The sequence below is a fragment of the Ctenocephalides felis genome, unplaced genomic scaffold (genome assembly GCF_003426905.1).
Source record: "Ctenocephalides felis isolate EL2017-DRISC unplaced genomic scaffold, ASM342690v1 CF-g0.4_SCAFFOLD_00845, whole genome shotgun sequence".
Lineage (NCBI taxonomy): Eukaryota > Metazoa > Arthropoda > Insecta > Siphonaptera > Pulicidae > Ctenocephalides > Ctenocephalides felis.
Window position 1 is genome coordinate 13,142,309 of NW_020536999.1, and position 24,304 is coordinate 13,166,612.

The following is a 24,304-nucleotide window of genomic DNA, read 5'->3' on the forward strand; positions in this document are numbered from 1 at the left end:
TTTTGCTTATAATTAGTTCTTCTATCGATTTCCGACGTTATTTTGAAAAAATATAATTACACAATTGAGAAGACGGAGCCCAAATTGTTTTCACTTTTGAACTTGAGGGTAAGATGAACCTAATTCCAAAATTTCATTCACTTCGGAGCACAGTAAAAAAATTCAGAACCTAAACGCTCCGTTTACTGCACTGTATAGTTCTAACTTTGATACCATATCGACTGTTTAGTAACAATCAAACAATGAAAATGAGCTCTCAGTCAATTTTCTAAATCGTTGTTGTGATTGTTTTTTTACAACACAGTACTTGGATGCAACGATTCACTATCTCTCCTCTTGCGACAATTTCTGCCCTGCGACGCTCGTTCTCTCTTTTCCATCTCTGGGCATTTCTTTGCCTACGCTCCAACTCTTTCCTAGCCTGCTCGCGTTCCTTGCACTTTTTCTTTGAAGTTCCATCATTTTGCGACATTGCTTACGTTGGCGTTCTGCCTCTTTGCGTCTTGCTAATTCTTGGGCCCAAACCTAGGAAGAAATAGAAAATGATGTAACGACAAGTACTAGGGAATGCATACCGGTTTACCGGTATACCGAATTACCGGTATAACGCCCGATTTTTCGGCGGTATTTTTACCGGTATTTACACCAAAAATATAGGTATTTTTGGTATTTTTAAATAAGCGCTATTTGATACATAATACACTGAAGTTTAAATTTTTCGGAACAAATTTATCTTTAAATCCTATAATCGCATAAACAGCTATATCCTCAAGTGATTCTATAGGATAAACAACTGTCATATATTATCTCAACTCGTCATTAACCCTCCGTCGGTCGGATATTTTTTCACCTTCGAACGGTCGGAAAGGTCTGGCTGGCATTTATATGGGATAAATGAGTTTTTGGTGTCTTATATATTAACGATTATTAGTAGTAAATATTTCAGTTTTGATTTTTTCTTTTTCTTACTGTCTTTTGCATGGTTGAGCTTGCTTATAATAAAAATATTACATATTATATTATATAAAAAAACCCCAAAAATATAAAAAATCGATGCTTTTTTTGTTAATTTTTATATCAATGAAAAACATTTTTATTCTTTTTCGGCGCCCTTGAAATGAATGTGAAATTCAAATGAAAACGAAATGGGGTGGTCGCTTTTGAAATGAGCTGTAAAACTCAAAGTTAAAATATAATTTCACTACAGCTTTGCCAAAAAAAATTTCGAACGCAGTGGGTAGAAAAATTTTTGATAATGTGTGCATTACTCATCGATTTTCAGTGTTTGCGATTACCAATAAGTTTGCTAGGTTTTCAAGGAACTCTCGTCATGAAAAATACTAACATTCATGTTACAACACATACAAAGAATATATAAAACCATAGATAAACAAGTATACAAGCAGTTTGAATAAAAATACCCAGCAAAAAGGACAAAATACTGGTTTACATATATCAAAAAGCGTATATTTCATAAAAAATGTATGGGTGGTCTGGACAGACTTTTCAGACCGTTCTAAGTGTGAAAAAAAAGTTAATATCCTTATATTATCCTTCTGTATATTTTTCGTCCTGATTTTTCATTTATCGACAGCTAATGAAATTTTAGGAAAAAGTCAAGAAATTTCAAGTCGATAGGATTACTAGAAGTATTTTTTTTTTTAATGAAGTCAAAAAAAGTTGGCCTGAATATTTATTGCTTTACTAAGGGATTCATATCGTGTTACAATAAATAGAATTGGACTGATAGATAATATTTTTGTTTCGTCTTATGTAAAAATGTAAACGGTTTTTTAAGTGACATTGCGCTAAAATGTTTCATATCATACAGATTATCCCTGCGTAATCTTTATTTTTTCTAACTTTATACATAATAATTATGATAACTACCAAATATTTTTGCTTTTTATTACAATATAAAATATTATTCTCAAAAACGTTTTGAAGTTTGGAAACACTATAGAACCATCACATTGTTTTAATAACAATACTCAACAATTTAGTAACTTATTATTTATCTCGACAAAGTATCCGATCTTAAATTAGTGCAGAAAAAAATTTTTTTTAAATATTGGAGATTATGCTAATTTAACACATCGGATACAGACAGTACAGACTATTATAATAAAATAATATGATCGTTTATGAGTTTTTGGTCTTTCTTACTCATAAGTTTGTTTTTGGTAAAAAGTACTCGATAGACTCGATAGTGATAATGAATTAATTAAATTGGATATAATTTTGTTAAATTATTATTTAAAAAAATAAACTTATTGTTTTATTTTATTGTTTTTATTGTTTAGTTGAATGTATTTGTAGTTGTATATTCATTTTTTTATATTTGTACTAGTAACTTTCAATTTTGTTTACGTTTGTTTAAGATAATAAAAATACCGGTCATTTACCGGTATTCCGGTTTTAAAATGAAAAATTACCGAAATACCGGTATTTAAATTTTCCTTCGGTATTGCATTCCCTAACAAGTACTAGATTATTATTAAAATTAGATTGAAGGAGATTTTTACTCTCTGTAAAGGGTCGATCTGTTGTGAAGGACACGGATTGCATTCTGGTTCACAGCAGGATTCTTCGTCGGAGCAAGGCGGAGGTGGTTTTTTGCAGCACGGTTTGGGTTTGGGGCACGGTTTGGACATGGATCCTTCTTTTTGCAGCAGGGGTCATCGCAACAGGGATCTGAACAACAAGATGATGATGGAGGCACAAACTCTGATATCACGACCGCCACCGCAACGGCTTTCGTTAGCAGCTCTAGAAATAAAGATAATTTTTCAAACGGACTGCACTATGTATATATAAAAACTAGCAAACCCGACAAACTTCGTTTCGCCACCAGATGGTTTCGCGAGAAAGATGAAGAATTTTTGTTTATATTATATTTGAAAAGGTAGAATTTTATTTTATTACACAACAGTAATGAAATTTATTTCGATTATAAAAATTAAGTGTTTTTTAGTTTGAACTTCTCTAAGAAATGAAAGTGAATCCGCAAATTATCCGTTTCATTGAAGTGCTCTTTGGTAAACCACATTTTTTGTTTTTTGGTCTGACGTACACAAACAAAGCGGATGGTTTTCCAACTCGTGAACAGGCAACGTATAACTGCCCAGGTGAAAAACAATGATTTTCTAAATAATCTATTTGAAATTTATCCCGCAAACACTAGCGATTGGCCTTGCAACTTGTTATTGTGAACGCAAGGCGAACTGGAAATTGCAATCGTTGAAATCAAACGGAAGACCAGTCGGAATCATTGGTAAGTCACAAATCGCTAGCAATTTTGATTGAATGGTGAAATTTAGTGCGTGTACATCATTATTCTTTGCGACAAGAATTGCTCGTTGAATTAACCAAGCATAATCTGATAATTCTCACTAATGTCATTACTCGATTTTTAATTACGGTGCGTGAAGTTCCAGCAATTTGCATTAAGGCACGATGCTATGCACCACTAATTTTCTTAACTATAACACACACTTGCGGAGCTCGAGACCTTTCCAACGAAGCAAAATTGTCGAAATCGGTTCCTGCGTTCTGGAGTTATATCGTCAGGAAGGAAACCTGACTTATTTTTATATATATGTAAATGAATCGCAAAATGTGTTGGTAAGCGCATAACTCAACAGCGCCTGGACCAATTTGGCCTTTTTGCATTGAAAACAAATGAAAACTATCATTTGCCAAAAATTTCAATTTACTTATGTACCTAGATAATATTAGAATATGTATAATCAAAATATGATTATGAATAAGAAAAATGAAATGTCTACATTATTACTGCCAAAAAGTAGCTGAGATGTGCCAGCAATTAAAATAATATTGATTGAATGATACACATACAAACAGGATATGACAAATTAATTCATTTAAAATATGAAATTAAGTATTAATCAGGGGTCCTACCTTTAATGCGATGCATGCGAAAAATACGAGCGCACGCCTTAGGGGGCGCCAACACAAGATTCGGATATTAAATTTTCAATATAGTTTTTTTTTCAATATATAATTTCTTTGCATCTCTTACTAATTTTTCCACAATATTTTAAAAATTACTAAAAATTTCACTTTATAACAACTAATGGGAAAGTAAAGATGAATACACACAACTCGGTCCTCACGATATCGTTTAGGAGAAGTTTAAGATGCATTTTGGATATCTTAAATGATAAAAATTAAATTAATTTAATCCTACATGAAGACAGTGTAATGTTATGGTTATGGTTATGTTATACCGTTTAAAAGACTTCAAGTTTAATATTAATGTGGGAATTGAGACTCATCATTTTATTTAAAGTAGTTCTACATTTAACATCGCTTAATATGAATGTATATGCATTTAGCGTGAAGAAAAATTTAAAAAACAATAATTAGTATTTTAGGTAAACAGTAAATATTGGTATCGTATTAAAAAAATTGTGACATGGGAACAGGACAACGTCTGTCGGATCATCTAGTTATAAATATTTTGCTTGAATTAGTTAGTTTCGTAAATTGACAAATTTATTACCCCACATTGCTCATCCTCTTCTCGCTTTGCGCCTGTCCCTTCCACTACTGCTTTTATAAACTGCTGATCATCCGACAATGGATTGACCTGTATTCAAAATACAATCCATTACACCAATTCAAATGCGTACATACAAATCAATTAAAATAAAACAAATATTTCTACTTCTACCTGGGATGGAACAACAGCCATGAGTTCCTCGGACGATACATACGGATATTTTTCCTGAACGCTCGATTCCGTACTGGATTGTGTAGGAGAAGTTATAAGAACTGTCTCACTAAAATCTCGAGGAGGAACGCATTTGCCTCTATTGGGATTACTGCCAGAAGCTCTAAGACGTTGTGATGGTGATGATTCTAGAAATTCAAATCATTAGTCAAACGATATGGGTTTTATATGATGAACTCATTAAACCTGCACGCTTTGTTTTATCTTTGATCTTGTGTGTCGATGCAACAATGTCAGCACTTCTCGACTTTTTGGCTTTTAGTTTGGCAACACAAAAAGCACATGCCTTCTGGAAATAAAAATACAAGTGTAATTGACTTTGAGTTATAGTCAGATATGATCATTTTGGTCAATTTTGAGTTAAGTACGATTTTGTTACATATTATGTCTAGAACCTTAGTCTTATATATAAAAATGGAGCTCTCGATCAAATGATCCGCTAAAACTCGAAAACGGCTAACCCGATTTGGCCAGTCTTAGTCTTGAAAAATTTGTGCTAATCAGTAGGTTGTCGGAAAGGTGAAATATTATTTCAAAATCGCGTAAAAACTTTACATTTTTGATTTGAAAATTTTTCCAGAAGCGTAATTTAAATAAAACAATGGATGGTGGCTAATACGTCAAATATCAAATGTTTTTGACACATGATGTTCAGTTACGTTTAATAGGATGTTTTACGTGAATATGATTTAATTATGATTAAATTGTAGTAAGTAGTTTTGTTTGTAGTTTTATTTATACACAAAAACGTTATTAAACGGGCCGCAAAGTGTTACAAGAAACTCAAAATATCAACTTTTTTGAAATGTTAATATGAAAATGCATCTTTTGGCTTTATAGTACTCTTTTTTGCAAATTATATTTTTCTTAAACACGGTGCTCTGAAAGATCTCTTTTGTATAATTATATACTCATTGGTGTTTATAAAACATTTTCTAGGTTATATTATTTTTTATTTATGTTATTTTAATTCAGAACCTAAATTTGGAATCGATCAAAGGGACATTTTTAGAATAACATTTTTGCAGTTATAATTTCCCAGAATTTATCAAAGAATAGATAGTAATATATGAAGGTCCGGGGTTAAAAAGGTCCATCACCGAGGTGTCAAAAGCCAGTAAAGTTAATCATTGTTTAACAACAATATTTGAAAGTAGAGGGAAAAAGATGTATAATGTAGCTACAACCTTGATTCTTATGACTTTGCTATCGGGAGATAAACGGTAATCTTTGATAATCCATAATAAAAGTATTTTCTTCCGTTGGTAGTTTTTTAGCATTAGTTAAAAATGTAATTATTTTGCAAAATACCTTTAAAATTAAAATAACACATTAAACCTGTTTGCCACCTGGCCGTTCCAAGTTACCCCGCCTATAGGGTAAAAAGGTCTAGATAACAAATTTTTGAAAGACATAAAAAAAGCACATTTCTACAATGATGAAGTAGCTGGTAGTTTTACTGAACGAAGTCAGATAATTTTTTGTTTGAAATATGTTATTTGATGTGACATAATTGGTTTGATTATTATAATATAATTAATATTTGCTCAAAGTTAAATTGAACCTTTTGACCTCGCTTTGCTCTACTTATATACTTTTTAATAAATTTACTTTATTTCATCGAATGTTAATTGAAACTTTTCAAAAAGCAGGTCAAAGATGAAATACTTAATTTATTTTCTATATCTCGGAAACGGACTTGGATTGGATTATACCATGTCTTCTATAGAAAGTGTATAAAACTTCCAGTTTGATTGTATTGACAAAATATAGACAAACTAATGAAGTTTATTGTTTTTATAATACCTCATTGTGTATAGCATTCATACAACAAATCCTTGCACACTTAAAGTATTAATATTTTGATTCTCTAGAAATTGTTTAGAATATACCTTACTTAGCAAAACAACGTTTGCCGGGTCAGCTATTTATATATATATATATATATATATATATATATATATATATATATGAAAATAAAGTTAACCAATACCTCTTGATCAAGTGGACGTTTGACAGCTGAAAAATTTGCCATGTACTCTGTAAGATATGGGTCGAACCATTTTGCCAATTTGGAACAGGTGCACTTGGACGGAACCTTCTCTTGAATTCTCGTATCTACAAATTATGAAACACATAATGATAATAAGTTGTTGATCAAAATAAAAATGTGTGGTTCTCTAATACGTTAAAGACGTCTAACGAGTTTCAATCAATTGTTAAGGTGATATTGCTTAATGTCTTATTATTTATTATTACCCGAAAAGGATTTTTTGTCTGGAACAACATTTTTTGAGATCCTTCTCGAAGTCTTTGATTCCGTTTTTATGCTTTGTTTTTTCTGGACTACGCTTGTACTTTTCAATCGTCCACTACTTCGACGATCCTGTTGCCTCTGGGAAGAGGAGCGTTTCTTGCCATCTATGCGTTTGTAATCTTGATCATCACTACAAACAAATTAACACTGTTATTTTTAAAAATATTAAAAATTGTGATAAATTAGTACCTAAAATCGCTCGCGTTTTTATCACTTTTGGCAGTATTATCTGATTTGGCAGTATCACTAAAATCATGATCTTCTTGGCTTCTGATCCTATCTCGGCCGGAACGCCCAGATGTGGTATGTGATCTGACTGAACGACTTCCTAAACTACCCCTGTTTAAAATAATAGTATTGATGACTAGTTGGTATCGGTATTTTGCCTTGAGGCAAGTTACATGAACTTCCCGATTCGTGTAAATAATCGACTTAATCAATAAAAAATCAATTAATTTATGAGTGATTAAAAGTATTCCGACTGGATTTATTACACATAATTAAAATGAATGAACACGTTAACTCAGAGTATTTTCTAAAAGCAAATTTCCAAATTCAATCATTTTTATAATTGAACCAGATGCTGTAGAACTTTAATGGTTTAGTATGTTCATTAAAAGGAAGTACTCTATCGTTAGACCAAGTACATCGTCTACTTTTGAATTTAACAAACGTCAAAAAAACTACTCATAGTCTCAAACTTTGATGAATTTTTAAAATTAAACTACTTATCGTAAAGCCGTAATATTTTAATAAGTTGTATAAGACCATGATATATATCATAAAAAAAAGTTTCATAAAAATCGGCTTAATTTTTTTTTCAACAGTTAATTACAAGACAACGGCTCGGTAGATTTTCACCTAAAACTAATCAGTATCATTCCCAATCAGTATCTTTCGAACAGCTTTTGATTTTTTAAAACCTATTCGGTAGTATGAACTTAAATGTGGACGAAAAGTTTCACACTTTTTTCCAAATTTCAAAGAAACGGCTGGGCAAATCGTCACGCAAATGGTTTTTAAATTTCTGAAATCGGTTTAGGCGTTTTTGAGCAATCGTCGATGAAAGGTCTAATTTTGACAAATGCCAAAAAAACGATTCTAATTTTTGCAAACTTTGACAAATTTTTAAAGCTAAACGAGTTGTCGTAGGGCCGTAATATTTTAGTATGATCAAGAATACTATGGTATCTACCGTCAAAAAAAAATAATAAAAATCGTTGAAAAAATTTTTTTCAACACTTTATTACAAGAAAACGGCCCGGCCGATCTCTACCAAAAACTCATCAGCACGATTACCAACCAATATCTTTCGAACGGTTTTTAAATTTTCAAAATCGATTCAGAACTGCGGGCTAAAACGTGGACGAAAATATTTTCACTTTTCTGTTATTTACAAAGAAACGACTTGGCTGATCGTCGCGCAAAATCTATAAACGCTAGTCCCCATCGAGATACATCGAATGGGTTTTAAATTTTTGAATAAGGTCCAGCCGTTTTTGAGAAAACGTCGATTTTCGGCAAAAAATCTGTTCACACACACACACATACTTTTTCCAAATTTGATCTCATTCGATTCAGAATGGCTTGAAACGTCGAGAAAACATAGAATTAGCGAATCGGATTTTTTGATGAAAACATAAACTTCTCCTTCGGGAAGTTAAATAATTGCCAACTAAGGATTTGATAGTGAACAGACACTAAATTTTTTATTACCTTGAACTGGTCGCTGTGGTTAAAGCTAAACCCGTGGTATTATCATCCTCATCTTCATCGGCTGCCTGAGTTGTCATTTCATCCTCAACCCGTGTAGTCTCGCTCTCGGGCATATCCAAAATCTCATTTTTACTTTTGATTTTTGTTCCAGTCTGGTAGGCCACTGTTATTGTAGTAGGCAATCCTTGTCGTTGCTGCTGCGGCAAAATGGCAAGTCGCCTGCGATAATTGCTAGCAGATCCGTTGCGAAATGCGGAATTCCCCGAACCTCCTGACCCTGTTAGATGAGGCAGAAAAAGGCGGTTGAAGAACGAACTGTCCATTTGAGGCATTGGGTGGCGGCTGGGGCGACCGCTACTTTTGCGATTGAACATCTGAAAAGAAAAAAAAAATAATGACAGTTAAAAAAAAGAGTGCTCGTAAGGTTCACACGCGATTGAAGTAAAACTTATTTGCTACTGTACAAGATGGCATTTAAGTAAAAATAAATACACCATATAATAATTTTGAGTAATGTTTATTAGTGATATGGTAACACTCGCGATGCACACATTTATTAGTGTCAACCATTATACACATTCATATAATGATAAATTATAAATTATATACTTATAATAGCATTAAAAATATGTATAATATTTAAAAACAATAATGTAATTAAAGTCATATTTCAAATATGACATGATCGGCTTGTCATTGTAATTAGCATTTAGAAATTAACCTTAATTAGAGAAATTAAGTATTTGCTGATTAATAAATTCTTTGATATTTGTTCACACAGTAGATTATGTTAAACCACGCCTAAACAAATATTGTTTTCGCAATTTCACTCAGCATGTAATAATTGTGTTTGAAGAACTTCATGTAATTAAAATTAACATATATTAATTGACTGATGGTATTTTTTTTTCACTTTTTCGCTAGCGATATAATCTCATTCTTTGAACAGCTGTATTAGCTATCTCGCCTAAAATATTTTCTATTTTGATAACTTCAAAAATTTATAGAAACTTTGAATAATATAGAAATGATTTCTAATCAATAAACTTACTTATCAATAATTTTATTAACTTTCCATAGGGCAAGTTATAGTAATCGCAAAAAAATCGAAAATTGAAAAAATTCATATATCTTTACGTTTCAAAACTTTCTGAATATTTTGGTATACCTTAGAAAAAATGGATGTATGTGTGTGTGTACGTGTGTGTGTGCGGATACAAATTTTCGTCGATTTTGGGAACACGGATGAAGCGATTTGAATAATTCAAAAAACGTTCGATTCGTATTGATAAGGAGACGTGCTGATTAGTTTTTGGCGAAGGCAGGTCTACCCGTTCCGAAGATATGGACAGAACGGAGCGTCCGATTTGAATAGTTCGAAAAACATTTTACTTTTATTAACAAGATGAAGAACTGATCAAATTTTCATGAAGGCAGATCTAGCGGTTTCGGAATTCTTGTAAAAATAGTAAAAAAAATGCCATCTGGCGGTCAAAAATGTTTATTAGCCATATGCACATCAAATTATCAGATATTGTATAGACATTTTAACAATAAGTATAAATTTTGTTCACATTTCTATGGGTTTCGTACCAATGTTTATCCGTTAGACGGCAGCGCGGCGCTTACGCGCTTCGATATTTCGTCTCTTTTCAGTTAAAGCAGTACAATTGCTTTGAAAAAAAGTTCAGAATTTCCAAAATATTTCAAAATAATTTTTTATTCAAAAAGTCTTCTTTTTCTTTAGTTTCTCAAAAATCTAATTTTTTCAGAGTATTTTTTTTTCAAAAATGTTAATCTTTTTTAAAAAAAAGTAATTTTTGGTACGGGAAGTTCCAGCAATTTGCCTTAAGGCACGATGCCATGCGCCCCACTATTCTTTATTATAATTATTTACAGAGGACAGGGTAAAACATTCTTCTGATTGAGGCATTTTTCAATAAATCAAGATTAGTACTACGATGTATAACTTTAAAATGTTTTTTTTATCTATGCCGATTTCCTTGTTGATATCGATACGCATACAACGTTGAAGCCGGTACGCATACAACGACAGATCTCTATTCACATACGCGACGACTAATCACAATCGACCCGTATAGAAATGATATCATCGAGAGCGAATGACGAATCATTGGCACGCGACTCTTATCTTATTTTATCTGCCGTAACGCACTTCCGTTCCAGTTGTATGGATTTACACCCTAGATAAAGAAGTTTTACTTCAAAAAGGTAAATTTAAAAAATATTTGTACCATTATGGGTCCTTTTCTCTTGTGGCTTCCACCTGCTCCACTGGAACTACCACCTCCATGTTTGCGTTTGGATTGATGTTGATTTTTTACTGATGGTGGTGCTCGACGCCATTTCAATTCTGCTGGTTCTTGCTGATCGTAATATGGAACTTGTCTGAGAAGATCGTCATGATCGCGTCTTCGTTCATGAGGTTTGCGTCTATGAAAACAAAGAAATAAATTTTGTTCCGGTTCTTATTGAGTATAACGTATATACCTTTGTCTGCTCCTATTGCTATTAGCAGTGTTTGTCCTTTTCCTCGTAAACAGGGTCCATATATCGTTAGCGCCTCCTGTACCGCCGTCGCTTACGGCGGGACCGTTTGCATTGCTGCTATTTCTTGGACGACGATTGGAAGATCCTCCTATTCCACTTGAGTTGCCAGGTCCACCTTGAGAGTTATTGTTGCCTTTGCTGGTACGTCCTGCTCGATCCCTAGACGAGCGGTACCTGGAGGAAGAAAAGTAATTATTACAAATTATAGAATGGATAGCAATTGAAAGTTCTGGTTATGCTGAAAAAAATGTGTTGTTAGTACGTTTTCAACTTCCCGAAGGAGAAGTTTGTTTTCATAAAAAAACCGATTCGTTAATTATATGTTTTCTCGACGTTTCAAGCCATTCTGAATAGGATGAGACCAAATTTGAAAAAAGTATGTATGTGTGTGTTTGTGTCTGTGTGTGTGCGTGTGTGAACAGATTTTTCCGTAAATCGGCGTTTTCTCAAAAACGGTTGGACCGATTTGAAAAAATTAAAAGTCATTAGTTGCACCTCGATGAGGACTATAGTTTGTCAGTTTTGCGCGACGATTGGGTAAGTGGTTTCTTTATAAATAGCAGAAAAGTGGAAACATTTTCGTCCACGTTTTGCAATTCTGCATCGATTTTGAAAATTCAAAAACCGTTCAAAAGATATTAATTGGGAATCGTACTGATTAGTTTTTGGTGAAAATCAAGGTGTAATTAACTGCTGAACAAAATTTAAGCCGATTTTTATGGAACTTTTTTTGGCGATATATATATATATATATATATATATATATATATATATAAAAAGTTAGATATAATATAAATGCGCATGAAATACATTGGTTTTAATTTTATTTAGAAGATCAAAGCGATTTGCGGGTGCTCATATACCAATTGTAATTCCCTTTATCATTGTCGCACTACCGAATTATTTTTAAATTCTTATTTTTAATCCAAACTTTTTCGGACATCGAAAAATTACAGTATGTTCATTATTGCTTGCAAGAATATTCTCAAAATTTGTTTATTTCTAACGCATGTGTAATATTAATGTTTGGGATTGGTATCATTTTTTTTATTTATTATTTTATTTTTTTTGTATTTATATATATACATACATTATTTTCATATCTCAGCCAGACAGAGGTGCCTGGTATGAGAGATTAAAATTTTACTTATTTATTTTGGGAGTTTTTATGCGATTTATTCTAACGAGCAAATCATAGAGAGCAAAAAATTTTAGCCGAGAGCAAAATATTTTGGATTATTTTAATTTAATTTTTCATTATTTAAAATGTCTAACATTGCATCGTAAACTTCTAATAATCGTATTGACGAATTGTATGTATTGTTGTTTTAAAGTTAAAATTAAATTAAAAAATATTGTCCAAGATTAGTAAAAGATGCAATGAAATTTTATGGTTTTCGAATGATATTGAAAAAACTATATTATAAATTTCATATCCGAATCTCGTTTTGGCGCCCCCTAAGGCGTGCGCCCGCATTTTTTGTAAGCATCGCATTCAAGAAAGGATCGGAACTGTATATATATATATATATATATATATATATATATATATATATATATATCATGGTCTTATAGAACTTACTGAAATATTACGGCCTTACGACAAGTAGTTTAATTTAAAAAATTCATCAAAGTTTGAGAAAATTAGTAGTTTTTTTGACGTTTGTTAAAATTATAATTAGACGATTTACTTGGTTTAACGATAGAGCACTTGGTCTTAATGAACATACTGAACCATTAAAGTCCTACGGAAACTGGTTCAATTATAAAAATATTGATTTTTGAAAATTTGTTTTTAGAAAATACTCCGAGTTAACGTGTTCGTTCGTTTTCAATTACGTGTAATAAGTCCACTCGGAATACTTTTAATCACTCACAAATTAATTTATTTTTTATTGATTAAGTCGATTATTTACGTATATCGGGAAGTTCATGTAACTTGCCTCAAGGCAAAATACCAATACCGACTAGTTTCTGTTTCACTTACATTTCGTACAGACGGGATCTGTACGACCTTCCGCCTGCAGACGCTCTGCTGATCTTTGGCCGCTTTCTTCTATCTTTTACTAGAGACCTCTTCTATACCCTGATATGCCTTTAACCCGGTTTGGTGTCGCTCGCGTGAGGCATAACGCGACATCAAATCAATTTTGGCCGCAGAACGCACGCCCGAACCACCGGGCGGCGAGCTCTCTAGGGCCGAATTTAAAGGTCTAGAACCTCTGACACCTGCAAGATGATAATAAAGGATAATTAATTATGTTGATTAGTTCAAATTCTTTATGATTGTTTTAACCCAAAGAGGGGTAACATATGAACCGGAATTTTAGTCGAAATAAAATTATTTTAACTTCAGCTTTCACTGTAAGAGTGTTACGAAAATTTCTGCATTTCTCGATGTTTTGAAGGTTTCTGAACATTTTGGCATACCTCAGAAAAAATGGATGTGTGTGTGTGTGTTTTGTATGTCCGCATTATTTCGTCCACGTTTTTGGGCGCACGGATCAACCGATTTAAATGGTTTAAGAAACATTCGATTCCTATTGATAGAGAGATGTGCTGATTAGTTTTCGGCAAAGGCAGGTCCAGCCATTATGGAGATACGGAGCAAAGAGTGCAGAAAATACGAATCGAGTTTTTGAGAGAACGGAGTATCGGATTTGAATGATCTAAAGAAAATTCAATTTGTAATGATTGGGAGAAGAGGTGATTAGTTTTTGGTAAAGACAGGTCCCGCCATTTCGAAGATACAGAGCTAAATGTGCAAAGAATGGCAGTTTTTGAGTGAACTAAGCGTCCGATTTAAATAATCTAAAAGACTTTCTGCTTCTATTGACAAAATAATTGCTTTTGAGTTTAAAAATTCATTAAATCTTTTTTTATTTTCCATAAAATATTTTTGTAATTTTGGATTAAAAATTCAAAAAATTACCCAGGCTAAGTATAGTCTAAGCGCCACTCTGGTACAAATGTTTACCCGAGTGCGTTTAGACTGTTTATGTACTCCACTTTTCCAATTTTGTGAAAACTATTGAAAAATGTGAAAATGCCACCAAGCTAACCACAGTATAAGTGAAAATGTCACACAGAATTATTTGCAAATGCGTTTAGATTGTGACTATACGGGAGCACTTTTTAAATTTAGTGTAAACTATTAGGCAACTATTTTTTTTTAAATTGAATTCGAAATGAAATGACGATTGTTAATGTTCTGGAGATAAATTGATTTATGATTTATGATTTACATTTGATTTGCTCAGATATAACAAGAGAGCAAAAATAATGAAAGTTACAGTATTTGTAATAATATATTTGAAAACGTTTAAAATTTCTCGAATATTTCATTACGGTACAGGAAGTTCCAGTAATTTGCCTTAAGGCACGATGCCACTAGTTTTTGTAACTAATGTTAGTGTCGTTCTTTGGAGTTTGTTCCATGATACAGACCAAATAGATATAACTTTATTAATTAGATTTTTAACACTTTAGCCAAATTATACTTTAACATTATTACCTCTACTTCTATCTCTCCTAAATCTGCTTCTTTGCCAGTTTTGACATTAGGAATTCCGAGATATGTATCCAACCTCGTTTCTGGATTTATCTGTACTGACGGATAACTGTTAATTTTGAACTTGTGCCTGATGAAAAATGTTTTGTAGATTTATTGAATTACGTCATTGCTTTTTTGATTTATTTTGATTTATGAAAAATTTTTGATGTGACAGTAAAATAAAGGCCGACCGGATTTTCAACTGTTTATTTTTAATCGACATGTTGAAAGATTTGATAATGAAAATGATTTTTGCGTTAGTATTATGTAAGTTTATTGCACCTTTTACGTTTTTGCGATTGTTGAGGGTGCAGGATATATGATGGTAATATGAAACTAGTGGTGTGTGGCATCGTGCCCTGAGGCAAATTGCTGGAACTTTCTGTATCGTAACGTAACGTTCGAGAAATATTAAATGTTTATAAATAGATTATTATAAATACTTTAACATTGTCTTATATTTATTAGAATTAAATAAACTGAATTGCAAAGTTGAAAATATTTGTTTAAAGTATATTAGAACAGAATTAAAATTAAACTCTGAATTATTATTGATATACAAAAAAAAATTGAGTCAATTTTTTCCCCAAAAGCAATTGTTTTGTTGAAACAAACAGAAAGTTCTTTAAATCATTCGAAGTGGACGCTTAGTTCTCTCAAAAACTGCCATTTTTTATACTTTTAGCTCTGTATCTTTGAAATAGCTGGACCTGCCTTTGCCGAAAACTAATAACCACTTCTCAATGAAATTGGATGCTCCGTTCTCTCAAAAACTCGATTTCTATTTTCTGCACTCTTTGTTCTTTATCTCCGTAACGGCTGAAACTGCATTTGCCAAAAACTAATAACCACTTCTCTTGATCATTACAAATGGAATGTTTTTTAAATCATTCAAATCGGATGCTTAGTTCTCTCAAAAACAACAATTTTTTGCACATTTTGCTCGGTATCTTCGAAATGGCTAGACCTGCTTTTGCCAAAAACTAATTAGCACATCTCTTCATCAATAGAAATCGAATGTTATTTGAACCATTCAAATCGGTTGATCAGTGCGCCCGAAAACGTGAACGAAAAAATGCGGACACACAAAACACACACACACATACACACACATCCATTTTTTTCTGAGGTATGCCAAAATGTTCAGAAACCTTCAAAACGTGGAGAAATGTAAAAAATTTCAATTTCGATTTTTGAACGATTACAATAACCTGCGGCAAGTTAATAAAATTCTGTCCAAAAGCAATTGTTTTGTCAATATAAGCAGAAAGTCTTTTGAATCATTCAAATCGGTTGCTTAGTTATATCAAAAACTGACATTTTTAGTACAATCAGCTCATCTTCGAAATGGCTTGACCTGCATTTGCCAAAGCTAAGCATCTCTTCTCCCAATCATTACAAATTGAATGTTTTTTGGATCATTCAAATCGGATACTCTCAGAAACTCGAGTTCTATTTTTTTGCACCCTCAAAGATTCTAGTTTTCTACTTTTTATAATATATAAGTTGTTTTCTAACTTCCAGAAGATGTTTACATTCTAGCCTTTCACACAAACAATTAAAAATATATAAAAAAAAAAGCACATTCTATTTCTTAAACAATTTTCATTCACGACAATATGACTTCCAAACGCATCACTAACAAAAAATTTAAAACAAATTTTCAGACTGAATTCTAAACTAAATCATCGTAATATTCCTGTCGCCATCTATTTCTTTTTCTCGTCACTTTATCATTTCTCAGTCGCCTTCGCCTTCTTCATAATATTCCAGTTCTTCATCAATCAATGAAGAAATAGTCGCGGATTCATTGCTGCATTTAGGCTTAACTTTAGTTTTATTCGAATATTCTTTATTTTGCTGCTCCTTGACACTGGCGGCGTATGCTCTTTCGCGCCTTTCCAGCTGCTCCAACTGCTCCAGTTGGTGGTTGTCATGGTAACGAGATGCACGACTGTGTTTTTGGTCGTGATGCTAGTAGTAGTAATTGATAGATGAATAATTGATAGTACAAGAGTTGTGTGTTTTTGGTAGTAATTTATTTAAATAACTTACAGAATGATGATCCTTTTCTCTGGAGTGTCGTTCTCTAGTATCTCGGTCCCTGTCCCTCTCACGTCCTCTCTCTCTTTCTCTACCTCTTTCTTTTTTTCTTTTGTCTCTCTCACGTTCTTTTTCTCTATCATGTTGACTTGGTTTTGATGCTATATGTTTGGTATGAACCACTTCCGACTATGAAAATAAATAATTGAAAAAAAATTATTAAAAAATTAGTTTCCTATTCGTGTACACGATCAACTTAATCATTAGGGGGTTTTCTAGTGTAGAAATAAAAAAAAGCGATTTTTTTACTTCATATTTTCAAAGTTTAACTATCTAAGAATATGGGTACGAGAAGGTTTATGAAAATTTGAATTATTTTCGGAGATATAGGCATTTTACTGACTCGGTCTCCAAACTGGTTTGGCACGGTTTAATCGGACAAAAGTCATTAGGAAGTCATTAGACCAATTTAAGACAGTTCATCGTCAAATGATTTATTAATTCGATGTTTAGGTTCAGAAACTCAGAACAATAATGAATCTCTAAACTCGTTGATTTGGATTTTCGTGCCAAAACATATTCATTCCCGATCTCGGGTATTTGAAAAGCAACATTTATTGCTGTTTGCATACATCAATGAAGGTTTCTTTCCGATTTCAAAAATGATGATCTTTATAGTAATGCAAATTGGGCTAGAAACTCATTCATTTGCTGTAAGACGAGACAAGGCCCGGATTGAACGATCTGAAATACGTACATCCAACGCTTCAAAGGAGGCTAGAACTGCTCGATTTGAAGAGAGAAATACAGAAAATAGTTTTTTTGAAGTAGAAGAATGTCCGATGCATGAAGCAGGAATAGCAGATTAAATAAAAGAAGTATAACATTTCATTTTATGACTTTGACAGCAAAAAACTTCACGCAAAACTTTAAATGCGTTTTTCTCAGAACAGACTTTTTCAGTACTGTTGACACGATTTCTCGAGTTCTACTCGGCCGATACACTTGAAATGTTCAGAGAGTCTTGTTTATAGACCTATCTATAGCCCGAACTAGGATTATCCACAAATTCCAATTTTTACTATTTTTAAAAAAATTGAGAAGCTAAAAAAAACAGTAAATAACACTTTTTTCAAACAGTCGCCAATTTGTAAAAAAAAATTTTTTACACATTGCTAGTTTGGGCGATTGCGATATTATTGTAGATTAATAATCTTTTTATTTCTTTTATTTCGGATGGTTAGGAGGGCTAAAATCATTTCAAGAATGAGGTGCCAATTTTTTGAGATCCCCCATATCAGCTGCCAGTTTCTTCAATTTTCAACTTTTTTTTTAAAATTTTTGTTTTGTATTTTAATAATATTAACAGACAAGTGGCAGAAAAATGGATAGTAAAAACATTCATTGCTTTCTTTTACGACACTTTAAAAATGACCTAAAATGCATCGCTCTACACTAGAATATCCCCTTAAGATTAATCTATTATTACCTGATATTTCTCCTTTGCCCTACGATTGCTTTTCTCCTGCTTAGCAGCTGCATTTTGTCGTTGCTGCTCACGTCTGCTCACTGCAGCAGCATCTCCACTTTTTCCAGCTGCGACAGCTGCCACGGCTGCTGCTGCTGCAGCAGCTCTCGAACCGGCGAAGTTTGCCATATATTCTGTTACATAAGGGTCGTAAGTCGAGGCTTGGGCTCTTTCCAGGGCTTCCCTGCGCCGGCTGTAGAATGGGGCTTTTTCCGAAGAAGTCGTACGAGAGGCTCCACGGGGATGGTTCTTGTGTTCGTCATTCTGGAATGATAAATGAACCATTGATTATAAGACTGAGGTTGCTCAAGTCGTATCAGTGATAATGATAAAATTATTACTAGTGGTGTATGGCATCGTGCCTTAAGGCAAATTGCTGGAACTTCCCGTAGCGTAATGAAATATTCGAGAAATTTTAAACGTTTTCAAATATATTATTACAAATGCTGTAACTTTCATTATTTTTGCTATCTTGTTATATCTGAGCAAATCAAATGTAAATCATAAATCAATTTATCTCCAGAACATTAACAATCGTCATTTCATTTCGAATTCAATTTCAAAAAAATAGTTCCCTAATTTGAACAAAATTGAAAAAGTGCTCCCGTATAGTCACAGTCTAAACGCATTTGCAAATAATTCTGTGCGACATTTGCACTTATACTGTGCTTTAGCTTAGCGGCATTTGGACATTTTTCAATTGTTTTTACAAATTTGGAAAAGTGCTCCGTCTAAAACCGACATAAACAGTCTAAACGCACTTGGGTAAACATTTGTACTAGAGTAGCGCTTAGACTGTGCTTAGCCTGGGTAATTTTTTGAATTTTTAATCCAAAATTACAAAAACATTTTATGGAAAATTAAAAAAAATGTAATAACTTTTTATCCTCAAAAGTAATTATTTAAGCAGAAAGTTTTTTAGATCATTTAAATCGAACGCTTAATTCACTCAAAAACTGTCATTTTTTGCACATTTAACTCTGTATCTTCGAAATGGCGGGACTTGTCTTTGCCAAAAACTAATCACCTCTTCTCCCAATCATTACAAATTGAATGTTTTTAGATCATTCAAATCCGATACTCCGTTCTCTCAAAAACTCGATTTGTATTTTCTGCACTCTTTGCTCCGTATCTCCGAAACGGCTTGACCTGTCTTTGCCAAAAACTAATCAGCACTTATCCCTATCAATAGGAATCGAATATTTCTTGAACCATTAAAATCCGTTGATCCGTGCGCCCGAAAATGTGGTCGAAAATATGCGCACACATAAAACACACACACACACATCCGTTTTTTCCGAGGTATGCCAAAATGTTCAGGACCCTTCAAAACGTCGAGAAATGCAAAAATTTTTATTTTCAATTTTCGGCCCATTACTATAACTACCCTACGGGAAGTTAATAATTATTTCCAACTTTTACAATTTGAAAGCTGGACGCCTGTGCGAGCGTAAAGCGTTTGGTTTATGAATTGTAGAACAAATTATTCATAAAGTTGTAAAACTAAGAAACTGAACTAAAGTTTTCTTACTTTACTGACTCCAACTTGGTCACCAATCCAAACATCAGCCTCTTTCGTGATATGGTCAGCTTTACTGCGAGTTCCTCTTTTTGGTTTATCAGTTTCAGTAATTTCGTACCTTCCTGGATCCTTAAATGGAACATTATGATCACCACATTTAAGAACCATTTAAGAACCAAAATATAATAAACAGAGTATACATACTTTGATTTGTCTTCTTAGTTCTGCAGATTGTATGTAGTGTAATCCTGTTGGCCGTTCATCCACATTTAAACGATCTACACCGCGGATTCCACCTCTTCCTTTGAGGAAATCTCGAAGAAACCCTTGATCTGTTGAACGACATTGGGTCGGATTGTGACGTCTTGGTTCGTTTAACTAAAAAAAATAGTTAAATACATACATTAGATATATAGAAAATTCATAACAAAGGCTTGGATACAATTTACGTCTGAAACACGTCATCCTGAATTGTCATATTTTCTTTTATATTTATTATTTTTACCTTTTCCGAGTAATATGGCACTTTTTGTCGAAGCTCTTCCTCCCGCAGCCTATTTCTTCCGCGTTGGCTCAACATGTCTCCTCCGATTTAATTTTTTTTGGGTAACGGCACCACAATCGCGTCCTGTTTTGCATAGTTCAAAATTGCACACAAAATTTTGAGTATATTTCAAAATTGTAATAAAAAAATTCTAAAATATGCAACCAAATTTTGACAGCGGCCGTTTGCGCGCCGCCTAGATCCCGAAACGAGACTCTCGAGGGCTAATGATTTTGTTTTGGAAATTAATTTAATTAACTTCCCGTAGGGTAGTTATAGTAATGGGCCGAAAATCTAAAATGAAAATTTTTGCATTTCTCGACGTTTTGATAGTTTCTGAACATTTTGGCATACTTCAGAAAAAATGTATGTGTGTGTGTGTTTTGTATGCCCGCATATTTTGTTCCCGTTTTCGGGCGCACGGATCAACCGGTTTGAATGGTTTAAAAAACATTCGATCCCTATTGATAGGAAGATGTGCTGATTAGTTTTTGGCAAAGACAGGTCCAGCTGTTACGGAGATAAAGAGCAAGAAGTGCAGAAAATAGAAATAGTTTTTGAGTGAACGGAGCATCCGATTTGAATGAATAAAAAAACATTCAATTTGTAATGATTGGGGGAGAGGTGATTAGTTTTTGGCAAAGACAGGTTCCGCCATTTCGAAGATACAGAGCTAAATGTTCAAAAAATGACAGTTTTTGAATGAACTAAGCGTCCGATTTGAATGATCTAAAAAACTTTATGCTTGTATTGGCAAAACATTGCTTTTGAGGATAAAAAATTATTATATCTTTTTTTTATTTTCCATAAATAATTTTTGTAATTTGTGTAAATTAGGCAACTATTTTTTTGAAATTGAATTCGAAATGAAAAGACGATTGTTAATGTTCTGGAGATAAATTGATTTATGATTTACATTTGATTTGCTCAGATATAACAAGATAGCAAAAATAATGAAAGTTACAGCATTTGTAATAATATATTTAAAAACGTTTAAAATTTCTCGAATATTTCATTACGGTACGGGAAGTTCCAGCAATTTGCCTTAAGGCACGATGCCATACACCACCAGTTTAATTTTTTTTTGCTTCATAATAAGTGGCATTTTTCCTTAAGGCAAGTTGCATAAACTTCTCCATTCTGAAAATAAAGTTAACGCTTTCACCAAAAATTACCAATTTTCAAATAAAAACAACGCAATTGGTTACATATATATATTTTTTAAAAACAATGTCAAAGTTTCATAGTACTCATTATTGAATTAAAGACGATTATACTTTTTCATAACAATTTTATTACTGAATTTGCGTAAAAATCATCTACTTGAGGATCTACGTTTTTTCCATCTCTTGTAACTTTCTGGGTCGTACTTTGGTTTCTTGGTTTCTTTTCCATTGTTTTGTGATGCTTCTGAAAATAAATAAAATTAGTAACAATAATTTCTGCTAATAAAAAATATTTAATGTTACTTTTGACGTCAGCACTAAGACGTTCGCTCCTAGACGTTTTGCAGGATAATAATGATTTTTTTAAGTCTGGTGCATAGTGCTCGCTCAAGGTATCAAAATTGATGGTCCTGATTTCTTTTTCGATACTTCTTAGTTCCCAACGCACTCTTGATAATTGTGCCTATGGAAAATTATAGATTTTTGAAACTACTAAAAATTTACAATGAGATTACTGGCAATGCTTCCTCCATATTCGTTTTAAAAAACAACATGATCACTTGTATGTATTTTCGTCTGGTTCATCAATTTTATGGGCTGGATTTTATTTTTATTTATTTACCCAGATATCATTTGCTTCATTTGAATTATTCCTAACGCTCTCTACTGTTGACGTTCCATCACTCATAAGTAAATTTCTTAAAGAGTCATCAATATCAATTTTTTGGGGTGTCTTGTTGTCATTCTTGATGCCAGTCTTTTTGCATATGCATAGTTCTTTTCTGTAAAACAAATAAATAACTAGCTGTAAGTGGAATTCTGTCTTGAGGCAATTATGGCATCGTGCCTTAAGGCAAATTGCTGGAACTTCCCGCACCGTAACGAAATGTTCGAAGAATACTGAATGTTTTCAAATAGATTATTATAAATATTGTAACATTGTGTAATATTTATAAGAATTATATAAACCGAATTGCAGAGTTGAAATTATTTGTAAAGTATATTAGAATTATAGTCAGAATTAAAAATAAAATCTGAAATATTTTCGATATACAAAATACTAAAAAAAAAAAAAAAATGGAACAAAAATTTTTTTTTCAAAATCAATTATTTTGTTAAGACAAGCAGAGAGTTCTTTGAATCATTTAAATCGGACGCTTAGTTCTCTCAAAAACTGCCATTTTTTACATATCTAGCTCCGTATCTTCGAAATGGCTGGGCCTGCCTTTGCCAAAAAGTAATAAACACTTCTCCCAATCATTACTAATTGATTGTTTTTTAGATCATTCAAATCGGATACTCCGTTCGCTCAAAAATTCGATTTCTATTTTCTGCACTCTTTGCTCCGTATCTCCGAAACGGCTGGACCTGCCTTTGCCAAAAACTAATCAGCTCTTTTCCCAATCAATAGGAATCGAATGTTTTTTGAACCATTCAAATCGGTTGATTCGTGCGCCCTAAAACGTGACTGGAAATTTGTATCCACACATACATACACACATACACACACACACACACACACACATCCATTTTTTCTGAGGTATGCCAAAACGTTCAGAAACCTTCAAAACGTCGAGAAATGTAAAAATTTTCAATTCCGATTTTCGGCCCATTACAATAACTTACCCTACGGGAAGTTAAATAGTAACGTTAAAAGCCTTAAATTTCAATTATTCTTATACCTGCATATGATGCAGTTGGCTTCTGGTTCTTTCATTCTAAAGTCCTTAGAGGTGGTTGCTACAGACGAAACCGAAGTCGACCCTAAATTTTTTTTATCTTGTCCTCCAGATAACGACATTTGTCCATTCGTTTTTGCTTTGAATAGGCACGTTGAACAATCAGTAATCATAGTACTGGATTCATCAGCTGTATCTAAATAAGTTTAATTAATTAGAAAAATATAAAAGGATTTCGTTTTTAACCTTTTCGCTACTAGCGTTTTTGTGTGCGTGTGTCGCCTATAGACGACATCCAGTAGGTCGAATTTTGCTTCGAAATTTATCACTGTACGTTAAATTATCACAAGTTCTGTGTTGTTATTGTGATTCTTATTTCTCTAGAAGTGTAATTTTTAATTTCTAAATATTGACGATTGAAACAAATATTCAGGCCTGTGGAAAACACTATCGTAGCGTTAAGATCAATAAATATTTTAATAGTCTACATAGAACTTATCATTACCGTTGAATTTTTATTTTTTTTAATTAAAATATTTATTACAACTGTTAAAGAATTAAACATCTAGTAACAATGACGAACAATAACATAAATTTAAATAAAAAAGAGTACGAAATAAAGGATAGTATTTTCATTAAAATGATATCCGTAGTGATGATTTAATATAAAACTAGTGGGGCGCATGGCATCGTGCCTTAAGGCAAATTGCTGGAACTTCCCGTACCAAAAATTATTTTTTTTTTGAAAAGATTAACATTTTTTAAAAAAATTTACTCTAAAAAAAATAGATTTTTGAGGAACTATATAAATTTTTGACAAAAACTTACTTTTTGTTGAAAAATTTATTTTGAAATATTTTGGAAATTCTGAACTTTTTTTCAAAGCAATCGTACTGCTTTAATGCATAG

At 32.6% G+C, this 24,304-nt stretch overlaps 1 protein-coding gene across 1 annotated transcript; it reads right to left on the reverse strand.

Moving 5' to 3' along the window:
* Nucleotides 1-324: 324 nt before the first annotated feature.
* LOC113378084 (zinc finger CCCH domain-containing protein 13-like) lies at nt 325-20,586 on the reverse strand. The gene is made up of 17 exons (XM_026618601.1): nt 20,512-20,586; nt 20,211-20,384; nt 20,016-20,135; nt 18,446-18,748; nt 16,969-17,145; nt 16,662-16,887; nt 13,463-13,589; nt 11,301-11,534; nt 11,045-11,243; nt 8,790-9,163; nt 7,263-7,412; nt 7,016-7,203; nt 6,750-6,874; nt 4,943-5,045; nt 4,697-4,884; nt 4,526-4,612; nt 325-525 (listed from the first exon to the last, which is right to left on the reverse strand). The coding sequence occupies exons 1-17, from the start codon at nt 20,584-20,586 to the stop codon at nt 325-327; spliced, it is 3,051 nt and encodes a 1,016-aa protein (XP_026474386.1).
* Between the last annotated feature and the right edge of the window lie 3,718 nt (nt 20,587-24,304).